The 25,622-nt window shown below is 48.7% G+C and overlaps 1 protein-coding gene across 3 annotated transcripts in view; it reads right to left on the bottom strand.

Moving 5' to 3' along the window:
* The window catches only part of LARGE2 (LARGE xylosyl- and glucuronyltransferase 2), a 71,949-nt gene that overhangs the window by 18,390 nt on the left and 27,937 nt on the right, over nucleotides 1-25,622 (bottom strand). For 2 of the 3 annotated variants that reach the window (XM_069740050.1, XM_069740051.1), the window contains 13 exons: nucleotides 16,759-16,941; nucleotides 15,080-15,276; nucleotides 13,942-14,024; nucleotides 12,083-12,206; nucleotides 11,374-11,545; nucleotides 11,188-11,292; nucleotides 10,982-11,094; nucleotides 10,776-10,901; nucleotides 8,070-8,216; nucleotides 7,275-7,429; nucleotides 6,926-7,204; nucleotides 5,234-5,380; nucleotides 3,058-3,253 (listed from right to left, as the gene is read on the bottom strand). In XM_069740050.1, the coding sequence (XP_069596151.1) occupies nucleotides 3,058-3,253; nucleotides 5,234-5,380; nucleotides 6,926-7,204; nucleotides 7,275-7,429; nucleotides 8,070-8,216; nucleotides 10,776-10,901; nucleotides 10,982-11,094; nucleotides 11,188-11,292; nucleotides 11,374-11,545; nucleotides 12,083-12,206; nucleotides 13,942-14,024; nucleotides 15,080-15,276; nucleotides 16,759-16,858 (1,944 nt within the window). In that variant the 5' untranslated portion in view covers nucleotides 16,859-16,941. The remainder of the gene's footprint in view (nucleotides 1-3,057; nucleotides 3,254-5,233; nucleotides 5,381-6,925; nucleotides 7,205-7,274; nucleotides 7,430-8,069; nucleotides 8,217-10,775; nucleotides 10,902-10,981; nucleotides 11,095-11,187; nucleotides 11,293-11,373; nucleotides 11,546-12,082; nucleotides 12,207-13,941; nucleotides 14,025-15,079; nucleotides 15,277-16,758; nucleotides 16,942-25,622) is intronic. The other variant, XM_069740052.1, reaches the window with a different exon arrangement.

Raw genomic sequence — 25,622 nt, forward strand, 5'->3', positions numbered from 1 at the left:
TATTTTCACAAGGGTAACAGGAGAAATTAGACCACTAAAGTTGTTGTGCAATTTCTCCTGAGTACGTCGATACCCAATATGTGGGGGTAAACCACTGCTTGGGCGCACCGCAGAGCTTGGAAGAGAAAGAGTGCCGTTTTACTTTTTCAATGTAGAATTGGCTGGAATTGAGATCGGACGCCATGTCGCATTTGGAGAGCCCCTGATGTGCCTAAACAGTAGAAATCCCCCACAAGTGACCCCATTTTGGAAACTAGACCCCCCATGGAACTTATGTAGATGTGTGGTGAGAACCTTGAATGCCCAAGTGCTTCACAGAAGTTTATAATGCAGAGTCGTGAAAATAAAAAATATTTTTTTTTTCCACAAAAAAGATTTTTTAGCCCCTAAGTTTTTATTTTCACAAGGGTAACAAGAGAAATTGGACCCCAGAAGTTGTTGTCCAATTTATCCCGAGTACGCTGATGCCCCATATGTGGGGGTAACCCACTGTTTGGGCGCACGGCAGAGCTCAGAAGGGAGGGAGCACCATTTGACTTTTTGAGCGCAAAATTGGCTGTCGTGTTTGGAGACCCCCTGATGTACCTAAACAGTGGAAACCCCCCAATTCTAGCTCCAACCCTAACCCCAACACACCCCTAACCCTAATCCCAACCTGATCCATAATCCTAATCACTAACCCTAACCATAATCACAACCCTTACCCCAAAACAACCCTAATGTCAACCCTAACCATAACCCTAATCAAAACCCTAAATCCAACACACCCCTAATCCTAATCTCAACCCTAACCTCAAACCTAACCCTAATCCCAATACACCCCTAATCACAACCCTAACCTTAACCCTAATCCCAAACCTAACCCTAATCCCAAGCGTAACCCTAATGCCAACCCTAACCCTAATACCAACCCTAATCCAAACCCTAACCCTAATCCCAGCTCTAACCCTAACTTTAGCCCCAACCCTTGCCCTAACTTTAGCCCCAACCCTAACCCTAAGGCTACTTTCACACTTGCGTCGTTTGGCATTCCGTCGCAATCCGTCTTTTGGACAAGAAACGGATCCTGCAAATGTGCCCGCAGGATGCGTTTTTTGCCCATAGACTTGTATTGCCGACGGATCGTGACGGATGGCCACACGTCGCGTCCGTCGTGCACTGGATCAGTTGTGTTTTGGCGGACCGTCGGCACAAAAAAACGTTCAATGAAACGTTTTTTTGTACGTCGCATCCGCCATTTCTGACCGCGCATGCGTGGTCGTAACTCCGCCCCCTCCTCCCCAGGACATAGATTGGGCAGCGGATGCGTTGAAAAACTACAGCTGCTGCCCACGTTGTGCACAATTTTCACAACGTGCGTCGGTATGTCGGGCCGACGCATTGCGACGGCCCCGTACCGACGTAAGTGTGAAAGAAGCCTAACCCTAAGTTTAGCCCCAACCCTAACCCTAAATTTAGCCCCAACCCTAACCCTAAATTTAGCCCCAACCCTAGCCCTAGCCCTAACCCTAGCCCTAACCCTAATTTTAGCCCCAACTGCTGTTCTCCTGCCGGCCGGCAGATGGAGACAGATGGCGGGCGCACTGGGCATGCGTCCGCCATGTTCTTCTGCCGGCGGCCAGGAGGAGCAGCAAGAGGATCCAGGGACCTAGGTGAGTATGCTAGGGTCCCCGAATCCCCCTATTTCTCTGTCCTCTGATGTGCGATCACATCAGAGGACAGAGAATTACACTTTACTTTTTTTTTTTTTTTTTTTTGCGGTCGCCGGTAAACAGTTAATTACCGGCGATCGCAAAACAGGGGTCGGTAATACCGACCCCGATCATGCTCTTTGGGGTCTCGGCTACCCCCGGCAGCCGAGACCCCAAAGATTCTCCCGGTGCCGGCCGGCGGGCGCACTGCGCATGCGCCCGCCATTTTGAAGATGGCGGCGCCCACCGGGAGACACGAGGAGCATCGGGGGAGCTAGGTGAGTATTGGGGGGCCACCTGGGACCCCTTTTCTCTGTCCTCCGATGTGCGATCACATCGGAGGACAGAGAAATTAAAAAGAGATCGCTTTTTTTTTTTTTTTTTGCGATCGCCGGTAAACGGTTAATTACCGGCGATCGCAAATGCGGGGTGGGTTAAAAACCCCCCGAATCATGTTCTCTGGGGTCTCGGCTACCCTCGGCAGCCGAGACCCAGGAGAAAATCGGCCTCTGGGGGGGCGCTATGGACTTTTTCCACAGCGCCGTTAATTAACGGCGCTGTGGTTTAAGTACCCTTAGCGGCCGCCGTTAAAAGGCGTATCGGCGGTCGCTAAGGGGTTAAGGGTTTTCCTGTTGGCATTTCCACATATACCAGCATTGACCAGGGGGGTTGTGTCTTCTTTTTTCCCCTGCCCCTACCTTGGGGTGATGTGTTATTTCAGCTCGCTTTAGCGTTTAGATTTATACCGGGATGTGCTTCTGCGGTGCAATATGGTTATTCATGTGTAGCATGTAGTATGTTTTATTGTCATTTGTGCAGCCATTACTTATGTATATATTTTTGAACGGGTCGGATGGGGGAGTTGTGTTGGTATCTCTTGTATTTTAATTGTTTTTAACTATTGTGTCACCAATAAAGTTGTTCTTTTTGATACTAATTATGGGTGGTGTGCAGAATTTTCTTTAGTGGATTCTTTTCTTTTGTTCCAGTGACACACACACATTATATATATATACATATATATATATATATATATACATATATATATATATATATATATATACATATATATATATATATATATATATATATATATATATATATATATATATATATATATATATATATATATATATATATACATATACATATACATATACATATACATACACACACACACACACACACACACACACACACACACACATACACACACACATACACATACACATATACACACACACGTCTTGATGAGTGAGAGCCTAAGACTGTTGATTTTTTTTTTTTAGTGGATGAAGGAGAACAATTTGGACTTTGGCTGTAGCCTTATAATTTATATGTACACCCCCAGTATAAGTGGCCGTACCTTGGCATCCAGCTCCATAATATGAGACACTTTGTTCCAGCCAAAGCCCAAGAAACGCTGATCATATTCCGGACAATCTCGTCGAACAACCAGGTAGGGTTCAAAATTTGGTGCCCAATCCACACGGTATGACGTAGTCGCGGTTCTCCACTTGGCATAGTTAGTTGGCGCGTGTCCTTTCTCCCACACGTGGTATCTAAGGACAATGAATGTAACAATTTACAGAAAAATTATCGCCCCAATACAGGTGAGACATCAGTCTATTACTGGAATAAAAAAAAAAAACTAAAGAAATGAACTGGTATACAAAATGGCGCGCATGTAAGTGCACGTTCACACTGGCCACTGAACAGAAAAACCAAAGACAAACATAAGTAAATAAACGGAAATAGTGCATGAAAGTAATTTAGGGTTCTTAGCATTATGATACAAAATATGCAAATACCATCCTGCCACTTCATGGTGACCCTAATTGGGACAGTCCTAACTAATATTAAAGGGAACCTGTCACCCCGGTTTTTCAGTACGAGATAAAAATACTGTTAAATAGGGCCTGAGCTGTGCGTTACTATAGTGTATTTTGTGTACCCTGATTCCACCCCTAAGCTGCCGAAGTAACTTACCAAAGTCGCCGTTTTCGCCTGTCAATCAGGCTGGTCAGGTCAGATGGGCGTGGCGACATCGCTGGTTCTTCCTCAGATCTTGCATATATTTCCGTTGGTGGCGTAGTGGTTTGCGCATGCCCATCTTCTGAATCCACTGGGCAGGAAAAGAAAAAACGCGCGATCGGCGCTATTTCCCTGATGATCTGTGGGGGCGGCCATCTTCCTGAGGCCGCGCGTGCGCATATGGAGTCCTCTGCTGCCCGGGGCTTCAGGAAAATGGCCGCGGTATGCCGCGCGTGCGTAGATGGAGATCGCGGCGGCCATTTTCCTGAAGTTGAGATGCGAACTCTGCTTCAGGAAAATGGCCGCCGCGATCTCCATCTGCGCACGCGCGGCATACCGTGGCCATTTTCCTGAAGCCCCTGGCAGCAGTGGAGTCCATATGCGCACGCGCGGCCTCAGGAAGATGGCCGCCCCCACAGATCACCAGGGAAATAGCGCCGATCGCGTGTTTTTTCTTCTCCTGCCCAGTGGATTCAGAAGATGGGCATGCGCAAACCACTACGCCACCAACGGAAATATATGCAAGATCTGGGGGAAGATACAGCGATGTCGCCACGCCCATCTGACCTGACCAGCCTGATTGACAGGCGAAAACGGCGACTTTGGTAAGTTATTTCGGCAGCATAGGTGGGGAATCAGGGTACACAAAATACACTATAGTTACGCACAGCTCAGGCCCTATTTAACAGTATTTTTATCTCGTACTGAAAAACCGGGGTGACAGGTTCCCTTTAAAACCTGTGGATAAGGGCTGAGAAGGAGTGAGCCCAGCCAGTAGACACAGCCATGGGGAACCACAACAATATAATGTCCAGATCAAATGAAAGGTGGCCACACCTTTATATGCACTGATCCTGAGTTACATCCTGTATTATACTCCAGAGCTGCACTCGCTATTCTGCTGGTGCAGTCACTGTGTACATACATTACATTACTGATCCTGAGTTACATCCTGTATTATACTCCAGAGCTACACTCACTATTCTGCTGGTGCAGTCACTGTGTACATACATTACATTACTGATCCTGAGTTACATCCTGTATTATACTCCAGAGCTGCACTCACTATTCTGCTGGTGCAGTCACTGTGTACATACATTACATTACTGATCCTGAGTTACATCCTGTATTATCCTCCAGAGCTGCACTCACTATTCTGCTGGTGCAGTCACTGTGTACATACATTACTGATCCTGAGTTACATCCTGTGTTATACTCCAGAGCTGCACTCACTATTCTGCTGGTGAAGTCACTGTGTACATACATTACTGATCCTGAGTTACATCCTGTATTATACTCCAGAGCTGCACTCACTATTCTGCTGGTGCAGTCACTGTGTACATACATTACATTACTGATCCTGAGTTACCTCCTGTATTATACTCCAGAGCTGCACTCACTATTCTGCTGGTGAAGTCACTGTGTACATACATTACTGATCCTGAAAATTACATAAGCTTGTTTTCAGAAACCCCCAACAACCGAGCTCCGCTCCTCTAACGTCTTACCGGAAGGTGTAGAGCGCCCCCATATCCAGCATGGAGAGCAGCTCAGCTTTGGATTTAGGGAAGGACAGACGGTAACGGAGAGTTTCAAACGCTGGGACTATGAGAGCTTTCTGAGTGTCGGCCATATCTTCCTCAATTATGGATTTCCTAAGAACAAGCAGAATAATATTGCTGAGAAGACAACGCCTCGGTCAGCGCCTATGTGCCGGCGTGTCCTGTAGATGGATGCCTCCTGTGCAGCGCCCTCTATAGGAAGGTCTTGTACTGGGGGCACATGAATGCAGATCTCACTCTGCCACGTGCAGTACATTTTAGCTCTGACTTGTATCCACAAGTTATAATCGCAGAGAAACCTCTGCGGCTGCACGACGCCTGTTCTATGCACTAGAAATATTTTTCGCTAATGTTTGGGGGATTCTATAAATATTAGTGAAATGTCTTTTTGTTATGGTTTTCTTTATACTGCTCATTTTTCACAATAAACTGCTGTAAACTTCCAGGGCTTTCAGGTCGCGCCGACAGTTAATACATTAAGTTTTTATATTTTCATGTAACCACTTCGTATTTCTTTGTGATTTATACTTCTTAGATAAGACGTATATATATTTCATACAGTGTCTAGAGGGGACGCTGCAGTTTTGTTTGCGGTCAGGTTTTTTTCCCTTTAATATCTACTACAGTAATAGAAGTCACTAGCGGAGGTGATCTGGATCTGATATACCCAGCACACACCGGCCATTGTGCGGGTCCAATAAAAGGATCGGTTTTACCGCCACTATCCGCTATATAGCGCTCAATGCTGCAATATAGAAGACCGAAACGGTGATAAACCGCGTCTGCCTTCTCGTCGGGATCCTCACATGACCCGGATAACCAAACGGTTACTTATACATTGTCAGAGCATTAAAGCCGGTGGGTGGTCAGGAAAGGCTAAAAGGGGTTGTACCATTAGGACACCCCAATATTAAGCTGTATGGGAGACTTTATGCCCCTAATGAGCGGCAGCTCTCGCTGTGTTGGACTACAGCCATGAAGGGCCACCCATCTGAGACGTTCAACTTGCTGAGGATTCCTCCAGCATAAATCGAGGATCCCAGGAAATGAACTCGTAGCAGTAGTAATGAGCGAGCATGCTCAGGTGTTCTCCGAGTATCTTGGGCATGCTCGTAGATTGTGTTTGTGTCTCTGCAGCTGCATAATTTGCGGCTGTTAGGCAATCCCTGCATGTGTTCAGGTTGTCTGTTTGTTAGCAAATCATGCGGCTGTGGTGACACAAACAATCTACGAGCACGCCCACGATACTCGGAGACCACCCGAGCATGCTCGGAAAACTCGAGTAACGAGCACACGCGCTCATCACTACACAGTAGTCATCTGATTTTTGCATGTCACTCATATTTAAAGAGGTTGTCTACAATGGGACCACCCCTTTAAAATAATAGAAAATTATTTTACAAGACACATGTTAAGCTTCACGATTTGGTAAGTGCGAAATGTGTTTTGTTTGAGGTCTGGCCACTGAGGCCCCAGAAACCCTAGATACAGATATGGGAGATGTGAACATTATACGCTTGTGCCCTTGGGAGCTTCTGTATCCCTAGAATGATGAATGGGGGCAGCAGTGTGGCCATATTGTAGGGGTGGTGGTGGTCCCTGATCGGACCCCCACGATCACACTCATCCGTCACTAACCTCAGGCTTTCGTACAGTCCATACATTGGCAGGAAGTCAATGTCAGACAAGAACACGTATGGCGTCTGTGCGTTCCTCAGGGCCACGTTTCGGAGGAGGTTCACGGGGTAGAGCTGCCCTTCCTTGTAGACTACGTGGTAGCCAATATTGGTCCGAGACTGCAAAACCTCAGAAGCTTGAGCGTAACGTAAGAACTGCTGCGCTTCTGCGTCCGACAGGTACAGCGCCAGGCTGACCGGACCTTCCCAGTGTCTGCAAATCAACTCCAGCATCTGCAGCCTGGAAAACACCAACACTTAGCGCTCCGCCTGCACCACCAGGTCTGGGCACCGCAGGGACACACACTCACCGGTCCATAGACAGCTGGGCCACCAGTGTCACATCCGTGGGGTCCTCTGGCAAGGTTTGGTGGGGGAGAAAGGTGAGGTGAACGCGGTGGGACGCAAGACGTTCCCTGCGGAAATCATAGCAAATGTCTTCCTCATCCAGCTGATCCAAGGCCTCCTGTGAGCAATGTAAAAAGATCATATGCTAGCAGAGCAGGCGACAGATGTAGCAGAGCTGAGTGTGTCATTAGGCACAACTCATTGTAAGAGCGAGGCCCAGAACAAAGGGAATCCTTTGTATAAGAGAAAAATGCTCCAATTTTCCAATATATTGTATATCAATTCCTTATGGTTTTCAATATCTCTGCTTGGGGTAATCAAGTGGTAACCTTCATTGTTTGCTCCCACTGGCGATGACCACAACAGGGTGCGGTTCGTAGAATTATCAGTCCCTCATCGATGCCATCGTCACATGACCAGGACAGATCTGTATCCACTGCAAGGGAAGCAATGATGGTTCCCAGTGGATGACAGCAAGCAGAGATCTTCAACATCATGAGTTTCTCAAGTTAAAAGTAAGTATACATCACAGTATTCATTGTGACGTGATACAAGTGCACGGGAAAGTGATGTCAGCCCTCCGAACGTCGCAAGTCACCCACGGTGCTTGGCCCAAGTATCAAGTTCCCTGTAATGTTTCCGTGGTGCACAATGCCAACTGATCTGTCCACGGCCTCAAGGAGAAGCCATAAACTGTGCGGGGCAAGTGATCAGAGAGTGGGGACCACCGCCTCCACCTGTACGACCACCGTCCTCACCTCCTGCTCTTTGTCGCTGGGGCAGCCAATCAGCTCTCTGCGCAGGAGGCTGCCGTCGTACTCCAGGAACGTGAGATACAGGGTCCGGAACAATTCCACATGTTTGTTCTTGACGCGGAGTTTATGAGGGGAATTCCAGTGAATCACCTGCAGGCGGGAGAGAGATGTCACGTGAAGAGCGTCTACTGAATGCCCACGGCCAGTGTAACCCTCTGGCACACAAGTACGATTACTCTAGCACTTAACTTTATAACAAAAAAAAACCTGTACAAAATTCCTTTAATTTGGCACTTGATAATCCAGAAAATCTGATATCGGATTGGAAATTCTTAATCACATGCATTTCTTTACTCCAGCACAAAAATGGCGACGCCAGACTAAAGGAATCTGCATGTATGTTACAAAAGAGATGGAATATGCCGTTGTAGGGGGCCACTGCTTCCCCTTGTGGGGGACACTAGCGGACTTACGGAGACTTCTAGACTGGCAGTGCTCCCTGGGAAAAACTATGCAAATTATTTCCCCTCCTGGATGAAGAAAGCTGGATAGCGCCACCTACAGGAGGCAGATGTCTCATAAACCAACGTCTGGGCCATTAATGAGCCGTGCAATACGACCTGAGTATTTGCACAAACCAGAGAGTCGCCTCTGAATTGAAGAGACCTCTGTTTCGGGGGTTCGTGCCCCTCATCAGTGCAGACCAGGGTCGGATTGGCAGGTTATAGGGGAAAGAAAAGGTATGTAAATGAGCTCTCCCCCAGATGTAAGACAGCGGTTCTAGTGCCCCCACAGAGGTCTAATATCCCTTTAAAGGGAACCTGTCACCCCGTTTTTTCAGATTGAGATAAAAATACTATTAAATAGGGCCTGCGCTGTGCATTACTATAGTGTATGTAGTGTACCCTGATTCCCCACCTATGCTGCGAAATACATTACCAAAGTCGCCGTTTTCGCCTGTCAATCAGGCTGGTCAGGTCGGGTGGGCGTGGTGACATCGCTGTTTCTTCCCCAGCTTTCCGTTGGTGGCGTAGTGGTGTGCCCATGTCCAAGTGCCGAATCCACTACGCGCAGGTGAAGAAAACGCGCGATCTGCGCTATTACCCTTGTCATCGGTGGGGGCGGCCACCTTCCTGAGGCCGCGCGTGCGCAGATGGAGTGCTCTGCTGCACGGGGCTTCAGGAAAATGGCCGTGGGATGCCGCGCGTGCGCAGATGGAGATCGCGGCGGCCATTTTCCTGAAGCCGAGATGCAAACTCTGCTTTGGGAAAATGGCCGCCGCGATCTCTATATGCGCACGCGCGGCATCCCGCGGCCATTTTCCTGAAGCCCCGTGCAGCAGAGCACGCCATCTGCACACGCGCGGCCTCAGGAAGATGGCCGCCCCCACCGATGACAAGGGTAATAGCGCAGATCGCGCGCTTTTTCTTCACCTGCGCGCAGTGGATTCGGGCACTTGGACATGCGCACACCACTACGCCACCAACAGAAAGCTGGGGAAGAAACAGCGATGTCACCACGCCCACCCGACCTGACCAGCCTGATTGACAGGCGAAAACGGCGACTTTGGTAATGTATTTCGCAGCATAGGTGGGGACTCAGGGTACACTACATACACTATTATAACGCACAGCGCGGGCCCTATTTAACAGTATTTTTATCTCAATCAGAAAAAACGGGGTGACAGGTTCCCTTTAAATCACAGCTCCGGCTTCTCAGACTTGTCCATTGTTATGAAGGGCCGGATATATGTGGATACAGTGTCCGGTCGGCCTTGGGAACCCAACGACTCGCTTATCTCTCCAGCACCAACTCTGCTGTATCACGGGCGTGAAATAAGCGCTTCCTCCAGCCACACGTCTGGGGATTACAGACGCTTTGTGTTTATTCTTTCTTTACTAAAGTCAGATTTACCTTAACTTGCTCCGGATTATCCCATGAAGTGGAGGTGCCATTTTTCCTTAAGCCTCGTGTATTAATCAGTTTTCAATATCTCTGCTTGGTGTCACCAAGTCCTGATCATGTGACGGATACAAGGTACAGACTGTATAACGAGCCATACCCGTGTCCCCAACACATGGACCAGGACAGGGGATAAGTATGGAGGGGTCCTACTAAGTGACAGCAAGCAGAGATCTTGGAAAACATGAAGAATTGATACAGAAAGTACATTGCAAAATGAAAACTAACAATCTTCCAAACCAATAACTTCATGTGCTGAAAATGTAATATAAAAAAAGCAAAAAATTTTTTTTTTCTTGGGGTAAGTCATACTTGCAAACTCTTCAGGAACGTCTGAGGGTCTCCTGGAGAAAGGCGAGACTTCTCTAAGATTTCTAGTGACATCTAGGTCATTCAGTGCTGGCCGCTGGGACTGGTGTCTGCCCCTTGTGCCTGCGTGCGGGAACATTTACCCTCTACTGTGCCACCAGAGATCATTAACTACACAAATGGCATCATGACAGCGAGCCGAGAAGGGGCGAGGACACGGTCCGTGGCATAACCCCCTATGGTCATTTCCAAAAAGTAGGAACGATGCCTCAGATTATCATCCGACCTGTGTGAACTTGGCCTAAACTGCACATTTGGTGAATGGGGGGGCTAAAGTCATATCTGCATAAACGTGGCGCCAAAAGCCACCAGAAGGGGGAGCCAGCTTCACACAGATTCTAATGTAATGTGGGGGGCATGAGGCTGCGGGGGTCTCACCTTCAGATCGGCCAGCTCACTGTAGCATTGCTCGGAGCGTGTGTGGTCCGACAGCTGCACGTTCCAGTAACAGGGGAGCTCGTAGACCAGGGACGGGGCACTCTTTATAACAGCATTGAATATATCCTAAATGGGAAGAGACAAATATCACCATCTGTTCGTATAAGAGACACACGACGTCTTGCAAACCCCCAGCGGGGTCTCACCTGGTCCGCAAGGGAAGTGCTCAGCATACTCATTAATTCCCTCTCGGCAGTCAGACGCCATGTCTCCTCCCAGCCAATCTGACGCAGTTTGTCCAGAAGGAGCAAGATGACCCCTGGAGGGAAGAAGGACACCAATCAGGTACCATAGTGGATGATGGGGATGTAGTCGCTCATCCAGTGTCTCTGTTCAGCCAGGATTAGGTTACCTGTATTGAATCCGCGTCCTAATGCCGGCCAAGGCTTATGGTTCTTCCACAGGTTGCCCAGGTACCAGTCGCTCTGATTCTCCACCAGGCCCAGAACCTGCTCGCCTGAAACGAGAACAGGTGTAACGTCCGCAGGGAAGATGGACGCTCACGTAGACGCAGCGCGGTGGACCCGGCCCAGGTTACCTGTGAACTTCCTGAATATAGACCAGAGCTCCGCTATGTCCGTGGCGAATGTTATGTCGGTGTCCAGGACTATGACCTTTGACAGGTCGGAGGGCAGCGCCTTGGTCAGCGTGAGCTTCATCAGGCCATAAATTCCAGAGTAATGTTTGTTCGGGATCCATGAAACTTCAGGCTGTGAAAAGAAAGTCACAACGTGAGACCAAATCACCAGGAAGACAAACGAGGACTTGCACCGAAATACCATAATGGACTCGCTATTTACCAGAGGGTCACAATGCGATGAAGATGGCGAGGAATATTAATGTTAGATTGTAGGAATTTATATTTTAGGCAACTGCTTACGATACAATTGCAGGCAAGTAAGTCATCCAGAGGAAGAAGCAGTTTCTCCGGTGTGACCCGAGGTGGCTCTACAGTTTCCGTCCTCACTGAGGAGACCACCACATCCCCCTGTAAAACTCCTTAGATGCCACAATCCTCTCTGACTGGGGCATCTGAGCAGTTATAGTCCAGGATCAGAGTATGGCCACGTTCACACACTCAGTACTTGTAGCCAAAACCAGGAGAGGAACAATCAGAGGAGAAGTATAATGGAAAGATTGACTCTTGCTCTGAGTGTTGGAAAGTCTCCTGGTTGTGGCATAAAATACCGATGTGTGAATACAGACTAACTCCGATCCCGGCCGCTGCCGACGGCACAGTTACTTACCTTCAGGTCGCTGGCGTTATAGAAGCTGATCCGCAGGGATGGGACCATCCAGGTTTTGAATAAATTGCCTAAAATGCGTTGGGCGACAGAATCTGTGATCAAATGGAAATGAAGCGGGTTTCGTCTATAGAAAAAAAATAAAAATAAAAAGTATCTCAGGTCAGAAGGTAAAAGCCACAAACTGATAACCACAAGGAAGTTCCTTAGTCGGATGGAGAAACAAGTGTGAAGAAGAGACGAATCCGTACAATGGTAGTCGCAGTGACCCAGAGGGCGACTATATGGGCCTGTCGGCTAATCAGGCCTCAAGGTGCTGGAATTAAAGAGATCTGAAGACCATAAAATAATCAAAGACCACCAAATCCAGACCCTCCCCGTCCCATGTGTCATACACCGGCCCCCCAGGTCCGACACTACATAACTTGCATCAGTCTGACAGGTCCCATGTGTCATACACCGGCCCCCCAGGTCTGACACTACATAACATGCATCAGTCTGACAGGTCCCATGTGTCATACACCGGCCCCCCAGGTCTGACACTACATAACATGAATCAGTCTGACAGGTCCCATGTGTCATACACCGGCCCCCCAGGTCTGACACTACATAACATGTATCAGTCTGACGAGTCCCATGTGTCATACACCGGCCCCCCAGGTCCGACACTACATAACATGCATCAGTCTGACGGGTCCCAAGTGTCATACACCGGCCCCCCAAGGTCTGACACTACATAACATGCATCAGTCTGACGGGTCCCATGTGTCATACACCGGCCCCCCAGGTCTGACACTACATAACATGCATCAGTCTGACGAGTCCCATGTGTCATACACAGGCCCCCCAGGTCTGACACTACATAACATGCATCAGTCTGACGAGTCCCATGTGTCATACACCGGCCCCCCAGGTCTGACACTACATAACATGCATCAGTCTGACGAGTCCCATGTGTCATACACCGGCCCCCCAGGTCTGACACTACATAACATGCATCAGTCTGACGAGTCCCATGTGTCATACACCGGCCCCCCAGGTCTGACACTACATAACATGCATCAGTCTGACGGGTCCCATGTGTCATACACCGGCCCCCCAGGTCCGACACTACATAACATGCATCAGTCTGACGGGTCCCATGTGTCATACACCGGCCCCCCAGGTCTGACACTACATAACATGCATCAGTCTGACAGGTCCCATGTGTCATACACCGGCCCCCCAGGTCTGACACTACATAACATGAATCAGTCTGACAGGTCCCAAGTGTCATACACCGGCCCCCCAAGGTCTGACACTACATAACATGCATCAGTCTGACGGGTCCCATGTGTCATACACCGGCCCCCCAGGTCTGACACTACATAACATGCATCAGTCTGACGAGTCCCATGTGTCATACACAGGCCCCCCAGGTCTGACACTACATAACATGCATCAGTCTGACGAGTCCCATGTGTCATACACCGGCCCCCCAGGTCTGACACTACATAACATGCATCAGTCTGACGGGTCCCATGTGTCATACACCGGCCCCCCAGGTCCGACACTACATAACATGCATCAGTCTGACGAGTCCCATGTGTCATACACCGGCCCCCCAGGTCTGACACTACATAACATGCATCAGTCTGACGGGTCCCATGTGTCATACACCGGCCCCCCAGGTCTGACACTACATAACATGCATCAGTCTGACGGGTCCCATGTGTCATACACCGGCCCCCCAGGTCCGACACTACATAACATGCATCAGTCTGACGGGTCCCATGTGTCATACACCGGCCCCCCAGGTCTGACACTACATAACATGCATCAGTCTGACGGCACCTTTACTGCTGCACAAATGTGAAACCTACCTGTGAAACAGAATCGACTTCACCAAGGTCACGACGTCTCGGCTACTGTTATGTCCAGCACAAACAATGGCCACGTGAATGAGCTACGAGAAAGTAACAGACACACGAGGAACTAATGAGGGACCGCCGCAGATTGATAATTCCCACCACAGTCCAGTAGAGTGATCAACACGGAGTGCGCCGGGCGTCAGCCATTCCTGGGGATCAGCTGGAGGTGTATGATCTATTTTTAAAGGGGTTGTCCAGGACTATTCTATTGAGAACCAATAGGTGATCAATATCAGATGGGTAAGGGTCCGACACTCGGCCCCTCCACCGCTCAGCAGTTATCAGCTACCGCCGCTGTGGGGTCTATGTTGCGTGCAGAGCTCAACACACCGTGTAGTGGCCGTCACTGGTAGTGCAGCTCAGCTCCTATTAAAGTGAATGTGATCTGAACCGCAGTACTGAGAAAGGCCACTACATGGTGCACGGATCTCTGGTGACCCAGCCACTAGAGGGAGCCTCAGCTCTACTGTATGTGGACAGCTTGTCAGCTCCCTCTAGTGGTGACTGCAGGAAGCACGATGTAATCAATCAGCTCCACTAATAATCTGGTCTGTGACCAATAATAATAATAATCTTTATTTATATAGCGCCAACATATTCCGCAGCGCTTTACAGTTTAAACCAGTTTCTGATAGTCCAGGAATTTACATCGCTGGGTGAAAGACGAGCATTTCGTTTGAAATAAGCATGGACGTGAGGCTTATCTGAACATGTCTGAGCTACCTCCACTCTATGGTGAGCTTAAAGGGGTATACCACCCATAGATCTATATGGCATATTAACCTCTAGTAAACTGACAGCAGGTGGAGCACGCACACCGCACTACTATGGGCAGACAGCAAGTGCTTTTCTTTTTTACTATACACACGAAACCCTTATTACAGTACGACTCCCAGCATGACCAATGACCAAGCATGCAGGGAGTTGTAGTGCTGCAGGTTGCCGATCTCTGCCATATAAAGAATACATGCCCGGTAAATAACATCCCGTCCTGACGAGCCTCCTCACTCAGGAATGTGTCAATATTTTTGCCCGGATGGTGAGAAGTGCGGCAGGCAGATAAGCGGCCGGAGGGGCACGGGTCACTCACCTCACATTTCTCAGTCAGACTCCTCTGGGAACAGCGACTACTGTTGTCTCCCGCCAGGTCCTCGCTCCGGAGTTCTCCCAGCTGAAGCCGCAGCCTCCGATTCTCCTCCTCAGCTTCCAGCAGTTTCATCTCCACATCTTGCATGGAAGGTGCTCTGGGTGGAAGCTGTGGAGTTAAGACCCCCGGAGATGGTCCATCTAAAGGAAGGGGCAGGAAATATGACAGATCCATGAAGTAAGTATAAATGATGGGCGATTCATGGTGGAGCGCGGCCGAGCGTGGGAAAAACTTGGAAAATCAGCCCTGCTGAAGTGAATGGGGCCGAACTGCAATACACACACGATCTAAAGAAAGCCGCCATATTTGTAATACCGGTCAAACCCTTTAAGTCAATAAGGAGAATGGAATAAGCAATAACGAGACTCTGCAGGAAGAAAGGATCAGCCATATTGGTACCGATCTGTCTGTCTCCCAACATCTGTGATCTGAGGAAAAATCGGGAGACGACCAGGTACAGTAGGCTGAGGGACGAATGTGCCGAAATCAGTGAGGAGGAAGAAAAGGAAAAGAAACACATTCTGTGTCCTCCACTGATGGATAGGAAGGAAGGAATGATAGATGATAAATAGATAATAGATAGATAATAGACAGATAAACGATAGATTGATAATAGATTGTGATCCCTCTCTCCTCCTGGACCAGTTGTAACTTGTATGGTTTAAGATTATTGTACTTGTTTTTATTATGTATACCCCTCCTCACATGTAAAGCGCCATGGAATAAATGGCGCTATAACAATAATAGATAAGATAGACAGATAATAGATAGATGATAGATAATAGATAATTTAGATAATAGATGATAGATAGATAGATAGATAATAGATAATTTAGATGATAGATAATAGATAATTTAGATGATCGATGATAGATAATAGATAGATGATAGATAATAGATAGATAATAGATGATAGATAATAGATAGATGATAGATAATAGATAGATAGATGATAGATAGATAGATAGATAGATAGATGATAGATAATAGATAGATGATAGATAATAGATAGATGATAGATAATAGATAGATGATAGATAATAGATAGATGATATATAATAGATAATAGATAGATGATAGATAGATAGATGATAGATAATAGATAGATGATAGATAAGAGATAGATAATAGATAGATGATAGATAATAGATAGATAATAGATAGATGATAGATAGATAGATAGATGATAGATAATAGATAGATGATAGATAATAGCCAGATAATAGACAGATGATAGATAATAGCCAGATAATAGATAGATAATAGATAGATAATAGATGATAGATAATAGATAGATAGATAAATAGATGATAGATAGATAATAGATGATAGATAGATAATAGATAGATAGATGATTAATAGATAGATGATAGATAGATAATAGATAGATAGATAATAGATAGATAATAGATAGATGATAGATAGATAATAGACAGATGATAGATAATAGATGATAGCTAATAGACAGATAATAGATAGATAGATGATAGATAGATAATAGACAGATGATAGATAATAGATGATAGCTAATAGACAGATAATAGATAGATGATAGATAGATAATAGACAGATGATAGATAATAGATGATAGCTAATAGACAGATAATAGATGTACCACTCACATCCCGCGTCGCCCACAGACAGATACAACCAGGTGACGACGGACAGCAGGCACAGGGCAGCGCCCAGCAGTTTGGCTTTACTGCGACATGGGCACAACATGGTTCCCAGCAGACAAGTCTTCGGCACCTCCAGGAACCGTCAGGTGGGGAAATCCAAAATCACCGCCGGCAACATCCTAGAATCTGCAAATAAGAAAAGGAGAGAAGTTTCCGGATCACGTTACACTGTGAGCTAATTATGAACGACCCCCTGGACACGAGCAAACAGAGCAGACCGGCGCGGGTTAATTATTAACTAGGAATCGCGCAATCGGGTGTGAAAGGCAAACGGCAGAATGTGGCCCCGATGGGATCATCCATAACCTACAACGGAGCAGACACCGTCTATGGAGTGTGAGCAATCTTCTCCAGTCACAACCAAAGCAGCTTTCAAAATCCTCCTGATTGCAGCAACACGGCTTTACAGGACGGTTCAACCACATACCGGTCACCGAGCTCCTGTAATTTTCAGCTTTGGGTGTGAATGGAGAAGACGATGATGTATTCACAGACACTCAGCATTTTACTGTGCGAAGATGGAGGTGTCCGCTAATAACACATCACTGACTCCGCTAATAACACATCGCTGACCGCCGCGACCTCCGACCCGGCCGGGGGACCTCATTATCGGCCTGAACGGCTGCATAGAAGGGGGGCCGGTGACCATCGCTCCTCTGGATTAGGATCAAAGCCGTCCCAAAAAAATAACTCTGAAGATTTAGTGATTATCTGCACTGATGACTCCATTCCCCAAATTCCCAGACATCTGTGTGATGGGAAAAGGGAGACAGAAAATGAAGCCAATGGGCCCAGAGTGCGAGGAATGAGCCCAGCGACGTCCGGCGGCTGCATGGAGAGTGGATGGCGCACTCCCGGCCTCCGCCCTATGGGGCATTTACCATATACCCACCAACGTGACCATATATTGTACGGAAGACCCCACAAACCCTCCATTAGGTTTACTGCAGGATAAAAACCTTTACACTTTACTCTGTGGGTCGGTGCGACGACGTTGATCTGCGCAGCCCCGCCTACCACCCAAGCAGACCCGCCTACTACCTGCACAGCCCCGCCTACTACCTGCGCAGCCCGCCTACTACCTGCACAGCCCCGCCTACTACCTGCACAGCCCCACCTACCACCTGCACAGCCCCGCCTACTACCTGCGCAGCCCCGCCTACTACCTGCACAGCCCCGCCTACTACCTGCACAGCCCCGCCTACTACCTGCACAGCCCCGCCTACTACCTGCACAGCCCCGCCTACTACCTGCACAGTCCCGCCTACCACCTGCACAGCCCCGCCTACTACCTGCGCAGCCCCGCCTACTACCTGCACAGCCCCGCCTACTATCTCTTAACGAGAACCTGTCAGCAGTTTTTGCTCTTATTTTATTCCCGCTGCTCCACAGAGTAGTTTTTATTAAATACTCCATATGGTTCCAGGGAAGGGCGCCTTATTATTTAGTGCTCATTTTTACTGTCTTTATCAAGTGGGCGTTGCTCACAAGGTAATCTATGCAGATCCACGCCCCCTTGGCAAAAATTTTCACCAAATAAAATCCCATATCTCAGGAACAATGTAGCAGATTTAAAAGCAAAAAAACCTCAGGGGAATTGAATAAGAGCAAAGTTTTACCACTTTTGACCTGGTGACAGGTGCTCTTTACCTGCGCTGGGTATTTGGAGCTTTGTATCAGAAGAACGAACCATTACAGGGATGTATTCAGAACTAATTGGCCCAGGATTTTGGACCTGAAAACAACATTATGGGAAAAGGTGTGAAAGTGACTTTAAGATCTGCGATCACACAATGACAGCGTGTTATATTGACGTCGACATTATCGTGTATATATATATATATATATATATATATATATATATATATATATATATATATATATATATATATTACACACACACACACACTATATATACATCTCTCTCTCTCTCTCTCTCTCTCTCTCTCTCTCTCTCTCTCTCTATATATATATATATTAAATAAATCACTGAAAAAAAATCTCCATAACTGAGGTCATTCCAGTTTTTGACTTTTATTTTGCTGCGAACAAACAAAACACAAATTAACAGGAAACTCCAGAAAGGAAGCTGAGGAAATCCTTCACGCTCCCCAACGGGTCACTTTCTGGCCTTTGATTTGCTGGAATTTGTAATCTAATGTCGCCGTCATCGACCAGAACGACCAGGAAACTTTTCCCCAAAAGAGCTGAACCTATACGTCATTGCGTATTATAAGAGGCGGCAGATGAAGCAGAGCCGAGCTGTCGGATGTAGCAGAGGACTACAGAGAATGCGCACTTTTCTGATGTCTGAGACAGCCATCCATAATAGGGGAGATTCTCTAGATTCTTTGCAGGACAAATAACCCCTTTCAGACGCCTCCTCCAGCTCCCAGGAGGGAGACATTGCTGGAAATCGCATTTATAAAGCCGCCAGTAAGTGGAGCAGGAGCTGTACACATCTGTGCGCTGACGGCGCCCTCTAGTGGCAGCTGCAGCAGCCAGAATATCATCATTTCTCTCTGTAGCTGTTTGGAGAAGGGTCAGAGAAGCACTTGCTATCGGGACCCTCGATCCAGTAATGGTTGATAAATCTTTCTAATAGCCTGACCCCATTAATAGCGGATTCAGCTTGTAAACTATTATGTCGGCTCTGCTACATCGGTCTCATCCTACAAAAAGGTAACATCCGAGGTGAAGATGGTGGCGTCCCCCTGGCGCGGCTCCCGGACTCGATCAGCCATTATTTGCTGAGATAATCCTTTTTGTGCGTTCACTTCCTTCACCTTTGTTTTGTGAGACGTCGTGCTGAAGTCTCAGCAGCCGATTCCTGAAAAGAGCCGGGTGATCGAGCGATCACTTGATTTCACATTTCAGAGGATCGGCTGCAAAAAAAAAAAAAAAAAGGGGGTGTCGTGACCTCGGCTTCAAGAAACGACGACGCGTTGGACAAAGCTTCTTGGTGAAATCTTCGCTTTGCACAGAAACTATATAAAAAAACAACTTCCATCCCATAAACATCAGTGACGGGATTGAGGGTTTCTCGGTAATTTGCTTCCCAACAAGCGATATAGGAGAAGCGTCGGCGGAGGGTCAGCACTTAGTCCGTGGTCTGATTTTATCATGTCCGGCTTTATACACGGCACCGCGGAGCCCACGGGGGATCCTGCACAGGCAGACAGCATATCCAAGACTTATGGCCCTTTAAAAAGGCCGCTGGAGGAGTCCGCCATAGTGTGCGGTGCACAAGCAGCCACTTACGCTGTGGCTTCATGTTCCCAATCCGCAGACAGAACACCATCTGCATTTCTGCTTTGCATGTAAAGACAAGACATTAATGTCTACCCCCGATCTCTCATTCCACCCGGGAGGCCCTGAGACTTGTGGGAAACTTCCCTGGTGTCACGTCTGAATGACAGAAAGTCATCAATGACACCAAGTCATCCATTGCCTTTTTTTTTTTTTCCTCCAAAATCTGGCAAACCTTTTGATTTTCTGAGTTGCAGTACCGTTTTTCACCACTGAAGAACAGTGAATACTTTTCATAGACTCCAATGCAACAGCGCCCCCAGTGTAAATCCACATTTCTCAAGGGAATGTGTTTATATTTAGCTTTACACAGGTCTCCCCCTATATACAGATATCCGGGTAAACATTAACTATAATAAAACATGCTTAAGGCCCATGTCCTGGAGCCCTGCCTTGGATATACATGCTGCCCCTAATAGTCAATGTATTTTGTGCTTGCAGGATATAACGGGGTCTGCTCCCTGTCCGTGCATCCCATTCTTTGCATATATGGACATTTTTCAGCTTTCGATCATTTTTGACTCTTTAGGTAAATTCAATATTCAGAGCGGTTACCCTCCAGCTTCATGTCCAGGAGCCGACACTTCATTCCCCCGGCCCAGTGGTTATTATTCTCCTGATGGCTCAGACAAGAGGTGCAGTAGGTAAGTAGAGACTTGTGTGACCTCCGGAGCGCTCACTGCAAACAGTTCATGCAGTCAATGGGCATAAATGGCCCCTCTGGGGAAATCAGCCATCCGGCCACACACCAGACCCCACGTCAGCCATCCAGCCACACACCAGACCCCACGTCAGCCATCGGGCCACACACCAGACCCCACGTCAGCCATCGGGCCACACACCAGACCCCACGTCTGCCATCCGGCCACACACCAGACCCCACGTCAGCCATCCGGCCACACACCAGACCCCACGTCAGCCATCCGGCCAAACACCAGACCCCACGTCAGCCATCCGGTCACACACCAGACCCCACGTCAGCCATCCAGCCACACACCAGACCCCACGTCAGCCATCGGGCCACACACCAGACCCCACGTCAGCCATCCAGCCACACACCAGACCCCACGTCAGCCATCCAGCCACACACCAGACCCCACGTCAGCCATCGGGCCACACACCAGACCCCACGTCAGCCATCGGGCCACACACCAGACCCCACGTCAGCCATCGGGCCACACACCAGACCCCACGTCAGCCATCCGGCCACACACCAGACCTCACGTCAGCCATCGGGCCACACACCAGACCCCACGTCAGCCATCCGGCCACACACCAGACCCCACGTCAGCCATCGGGCCAAACACCAGACCCCACATCAGCCATCGGGCCACACACCAGACCCCACGTCAGCCATCCGGCCACACACCAGACCCCACGTCAGCCATCGGGCCACACACCAGACCCCACGTCAGCCATCGGGCCACACACCAGACCCCACGTCAGCCATCTGGCCACACACCAGACCCCACGTCAGCCATCGGGCCACACACCAGACCCCACGTCAGCCATCGGGCCACACACCAGACCCCACGTCAGCCATCCAGCCACACACCAGATCCCACGTCAGCCATCGGGCCACACACCAGATCCCACGTCAGCCATCCGGCCAAACACCAGACCCCACATCAGCCATCCGGCCACACACCAGACCCCACATCAGCCATCCGGCCACACACCAGACCCCACGTCAGCCATCGGGCCACACACCAGATCCCACGTCAGCCATCCGGCCAAACACCAGACCCCACGTCAGCCATCCAGTCACACACCAGACCCCACGTCAGCCATCCGGCCACACACCAGACCCCACGTCTGCCATCCGGCCACACACCAGACCCCACGTCAGCCATCCGGTCACACACCAGACCCCTGTTAGGTTTGGCTAATTCTGCATATTATGACAGTGGGATAAACGACAGCCAAAACCGCCACCATCAGACGTCTGCAACGGCGCCATCGAGTGCTCAGACTCCAATGCACAAACTTTCCAGATTTCACAAGTACAATGTCTCTTGCCCGCAGCAATAATAAGGCAATCGCGCCATAGAAGGGAAATTATAGGCTCGGATTGCAGTGTCGGGGGTGAAGCAGCTCCGAGGATCCTGCTCCCACTAAGTACATTAAAAAGGTTCTGTGAACTTTACAAATTCCTGAAACGCTTCACCCGCCTGGCACACATCTCCCTCCACGCACCTATGACGCCGCCGCTCTCTTCACAGGGCCATGTTTACCAACCTATAATCCAGGAACCTGAAAGCTCTGGTTATGGACTCATTATAATCCCATCAGATCGGCCCGGAGGGGGAGGGGAGGTTTCCCCGTATTACAGAGCGGACCCTCGTGCTGCGCTAACATCTGCATTGTGGATTCTGCATGATGGACACCACTGACGCCAAGAAGACCCCACAGACTATAAATAAAGTCCGGGGTCTTCATCACGGGGCCTGCTAATAGGATGAAAACTACGAAATCAGTGACAGAAGTAACAAGATCGACAATGCAGATGAGAACACAAACCAAATACACACATTTATCTGCACATACTGCAGGGAGAAAAGTATTAGGACCCACTGGAGTCAGGCTTTCTCCTCCAGTCCCATCACCTACTGGTGTATAACATCCGGCCCCATTAATCCCGGTATATAATCTCCGGCCCCATCGCCCCTGGTATATAATCTCCGGCCCCATCGCCCCCGGTATATAACATCCGGCCCCATCGCCCCCGGTATATAACATCCGGCCCCATCGCCCCCGGTATATAACATCCGGCCCCATCGCCCCCGGTATATAACATCCGGCCCCATCGCCCCCGGTATATAACATCCGGCCCCATCGCCCCCGGTATATCATCTCCGGCCCCATCGCCCCCGGTATATCATCTCCGGGCCCCATCGCCCAGTATATAACATCCGGCCCCATCGCCCCCGGTATATAACATCCGGCCCCATCGCCCCCAGTATATAACATCCGGCCCCATCGCCCCCGGTATATCATCTCCGGGCCCCATCGCCCAGTACATAACATCTGGCCCCATCGCCCCAGGTATATAACATCCGGCCCCATCACCCCAGGTATATAACATCCGGCCTCATCGCCCCCGGTATATAATCTCCGGCCCCATCGCCCCCGGTATATAACATCCGGCCCCATCGCCCCCGGTATATAACATCCGGCCCCATCGCCCCCGGTATATAACATCCGGCCCCATCGCCCCCGGTATATAACATCCGGCCCCATCGCCCCCGGTATATAACATCTGGCCCCATCACCCCCGGTATATCATCTCCGGCCCCATCGCCCAGTACATAACATCTGGCCCCATCGCCCCAGGTATATAACATCCGGCCCCATCACCCCAGGTATATAACATCCGGCCTCATCGCCCCCGGTATATAATCTCCGGCCCCATCGCCCCCGGTATATAACATCCAGCCCCATCGCCCCCGGTATATACAGTGGGGCAAAAAAGTATTTAGTCAGTCAGCAATAGTGCAAGTTCCACCAATTAAAAAGATGAGAGGCGTCTGTAATTTACATCATAGGTAGACCTCAACTATGGGAGACAAACTGAGAAAAAAAAATCCAGAAAATCACATTGTCTGTTTTTTTTAACAATTTATTTGCATATTATGGTGGAAAATAAGTATTTGGTCAGAAACAAACAATCAAGATTTCTGGCTCTCACAGACCTGTAACTTCTTCTTTAAGAGTCTCCTCTTTCCTCCACTCATTACCTGTAGTAATGGCACCTGTTTAAACTTGTTATCAGTATAAAAAGACACCTGTGCACACCCTCAAACAGTCTGACTCCAAACTCCACTATGGTGAAGACCAAAGAGCTGTCAAAGGACACCAGAAACAAAATTGTAGCCCTGCACCAGGCTGGGAAGACTGAATCTGCAATAGCCAACCAGCTTGGAGTGAAGAAATCAACAGTGGGAGCAATAATTAGAAAATGGAAGACATACAAGACCACTGATAATCTCCCTCGATCTGGGGCTCCACGCAAAATCCCACCCCGTGGGGTCAGAATGATCATAAGAACGGTGAGCAAAAATCCCAGAACCACGCGGGGGGACCTAGTGAATGAACTGCAGAGAGCTGGGACCAATGTAACAAGGCCTACCATAAGTAACACACTACGCCACCATGGACTCAGATCCTGCAGTGCCAGACGTGTCCCACTGCTTAAGCCAGTACATGTCCGGGCCCGTCTGAAGTTTGCTAGAGAGCATCTGGATGATCCAGAGGAGTTTTGGGAGAATGTCCTATGGTCTGATGAAACCAAACTGGAACTGTTTGGTAGAAACACAACTTGTCGTGTTTGGAGGAAAAAGAATACTGAGTTGCATCCATCAAACACCATACCTACTGTAAAGCATGGTGGTGGAAACATCATGCTTTGGGGCTGTTTCTCTGCAAAGGGGCCAGGACGACTGATCCGGGTACATGAAAGAATGAATGGGGCCATGTATCGTGAGATTTTGAGTGCAAACCTCCTTCCATCAGCAAGGGCATTGAAGATGAAACGTGGCTGGGTCTTTCAACATGACAATGATCCAAAGCAAACCGCCAGGGCAACGAAGGAGTGGCTTCGTAAGAAGCAATTCAAGGTCCTGGAGTGGCCTAGCCAGTCTCCAGATCTCAACCCTATAGAAAACCTTTGGAGGGAATTGAAAGTCCGTGTTGCCAAGCGAAAAGCCAAAAACATCACTGCTCTAGAGGAGATCTGCATGGAGGAATGGGCCAACATACCAACAACAGTGTGTGGCAACCTTGTGAAGACTTACAGAAAACGTTTGACCTCTGTCATTGCCAACAAAGGATATATTACAAAGTATTGAGATGAAATTTTGTTTCTGACCAAATACTTATTTTCCACCATAATATGCAAATAAATTGTTAAAAAAACAGACAATGTGATTTTCTGGATTTTTTTTTCTCAGTTTGTCTCCGATAGTTGAGGTCTACCTATGATGTAAATTACAGACGACTCTCATCTTTATAAGTGGTGGAACTTGCACTATTGCTGACTGACTAAATACTTTTTTGCCCCACTGTAACATCCGGCCCCATCGCCCCCGGTATATAACATCCAGCCCCATCGCCCCCGGTATATAACATCCGGCCCCATCGCCCCCGGTATATAACATCCGGCCCCATCGCCCCCGGTATATAACATCCGGCCTCATTAATCCCGGTATATAATCTCCGGCCCCATCGCTCCCGGTATATCATCTCCGGCCCCATCGCCCCCAGTATACAACATCCGGCCTCATTAATCCCGGTATATCATCTCCGGCCCCATCGCCCAGTATATAACATCTGGCCCCATCACCCCGGGTATATAACATCCGGCCCCATCACCCCCAGTGGATAACATCCGGCCCAATTGCCCCCCGGTATATAACATCCGGCCCCACCACCCCCGGTATATAACATCTGGCCCCATCGCCCCGGTATATAACATCCGGCCCCATCGCCCCGGTATATAA

The sequence above is a fragment of the Ranitomeya imitator genome, chromosome 9 (genome assembly GCF_032444005.1).
Source record: "Ranitomeya imitator isolate aRanImi1 chromosome 9, aRanImi1.pri, whole genome shotgun sequence".
NCBI classification, from domain to species: Eukaryota; Metazoa; Chordata; class Amphibia; order Anura; family Dendrobatidae; genus Ranitomeya; species Ranitomeya imitator.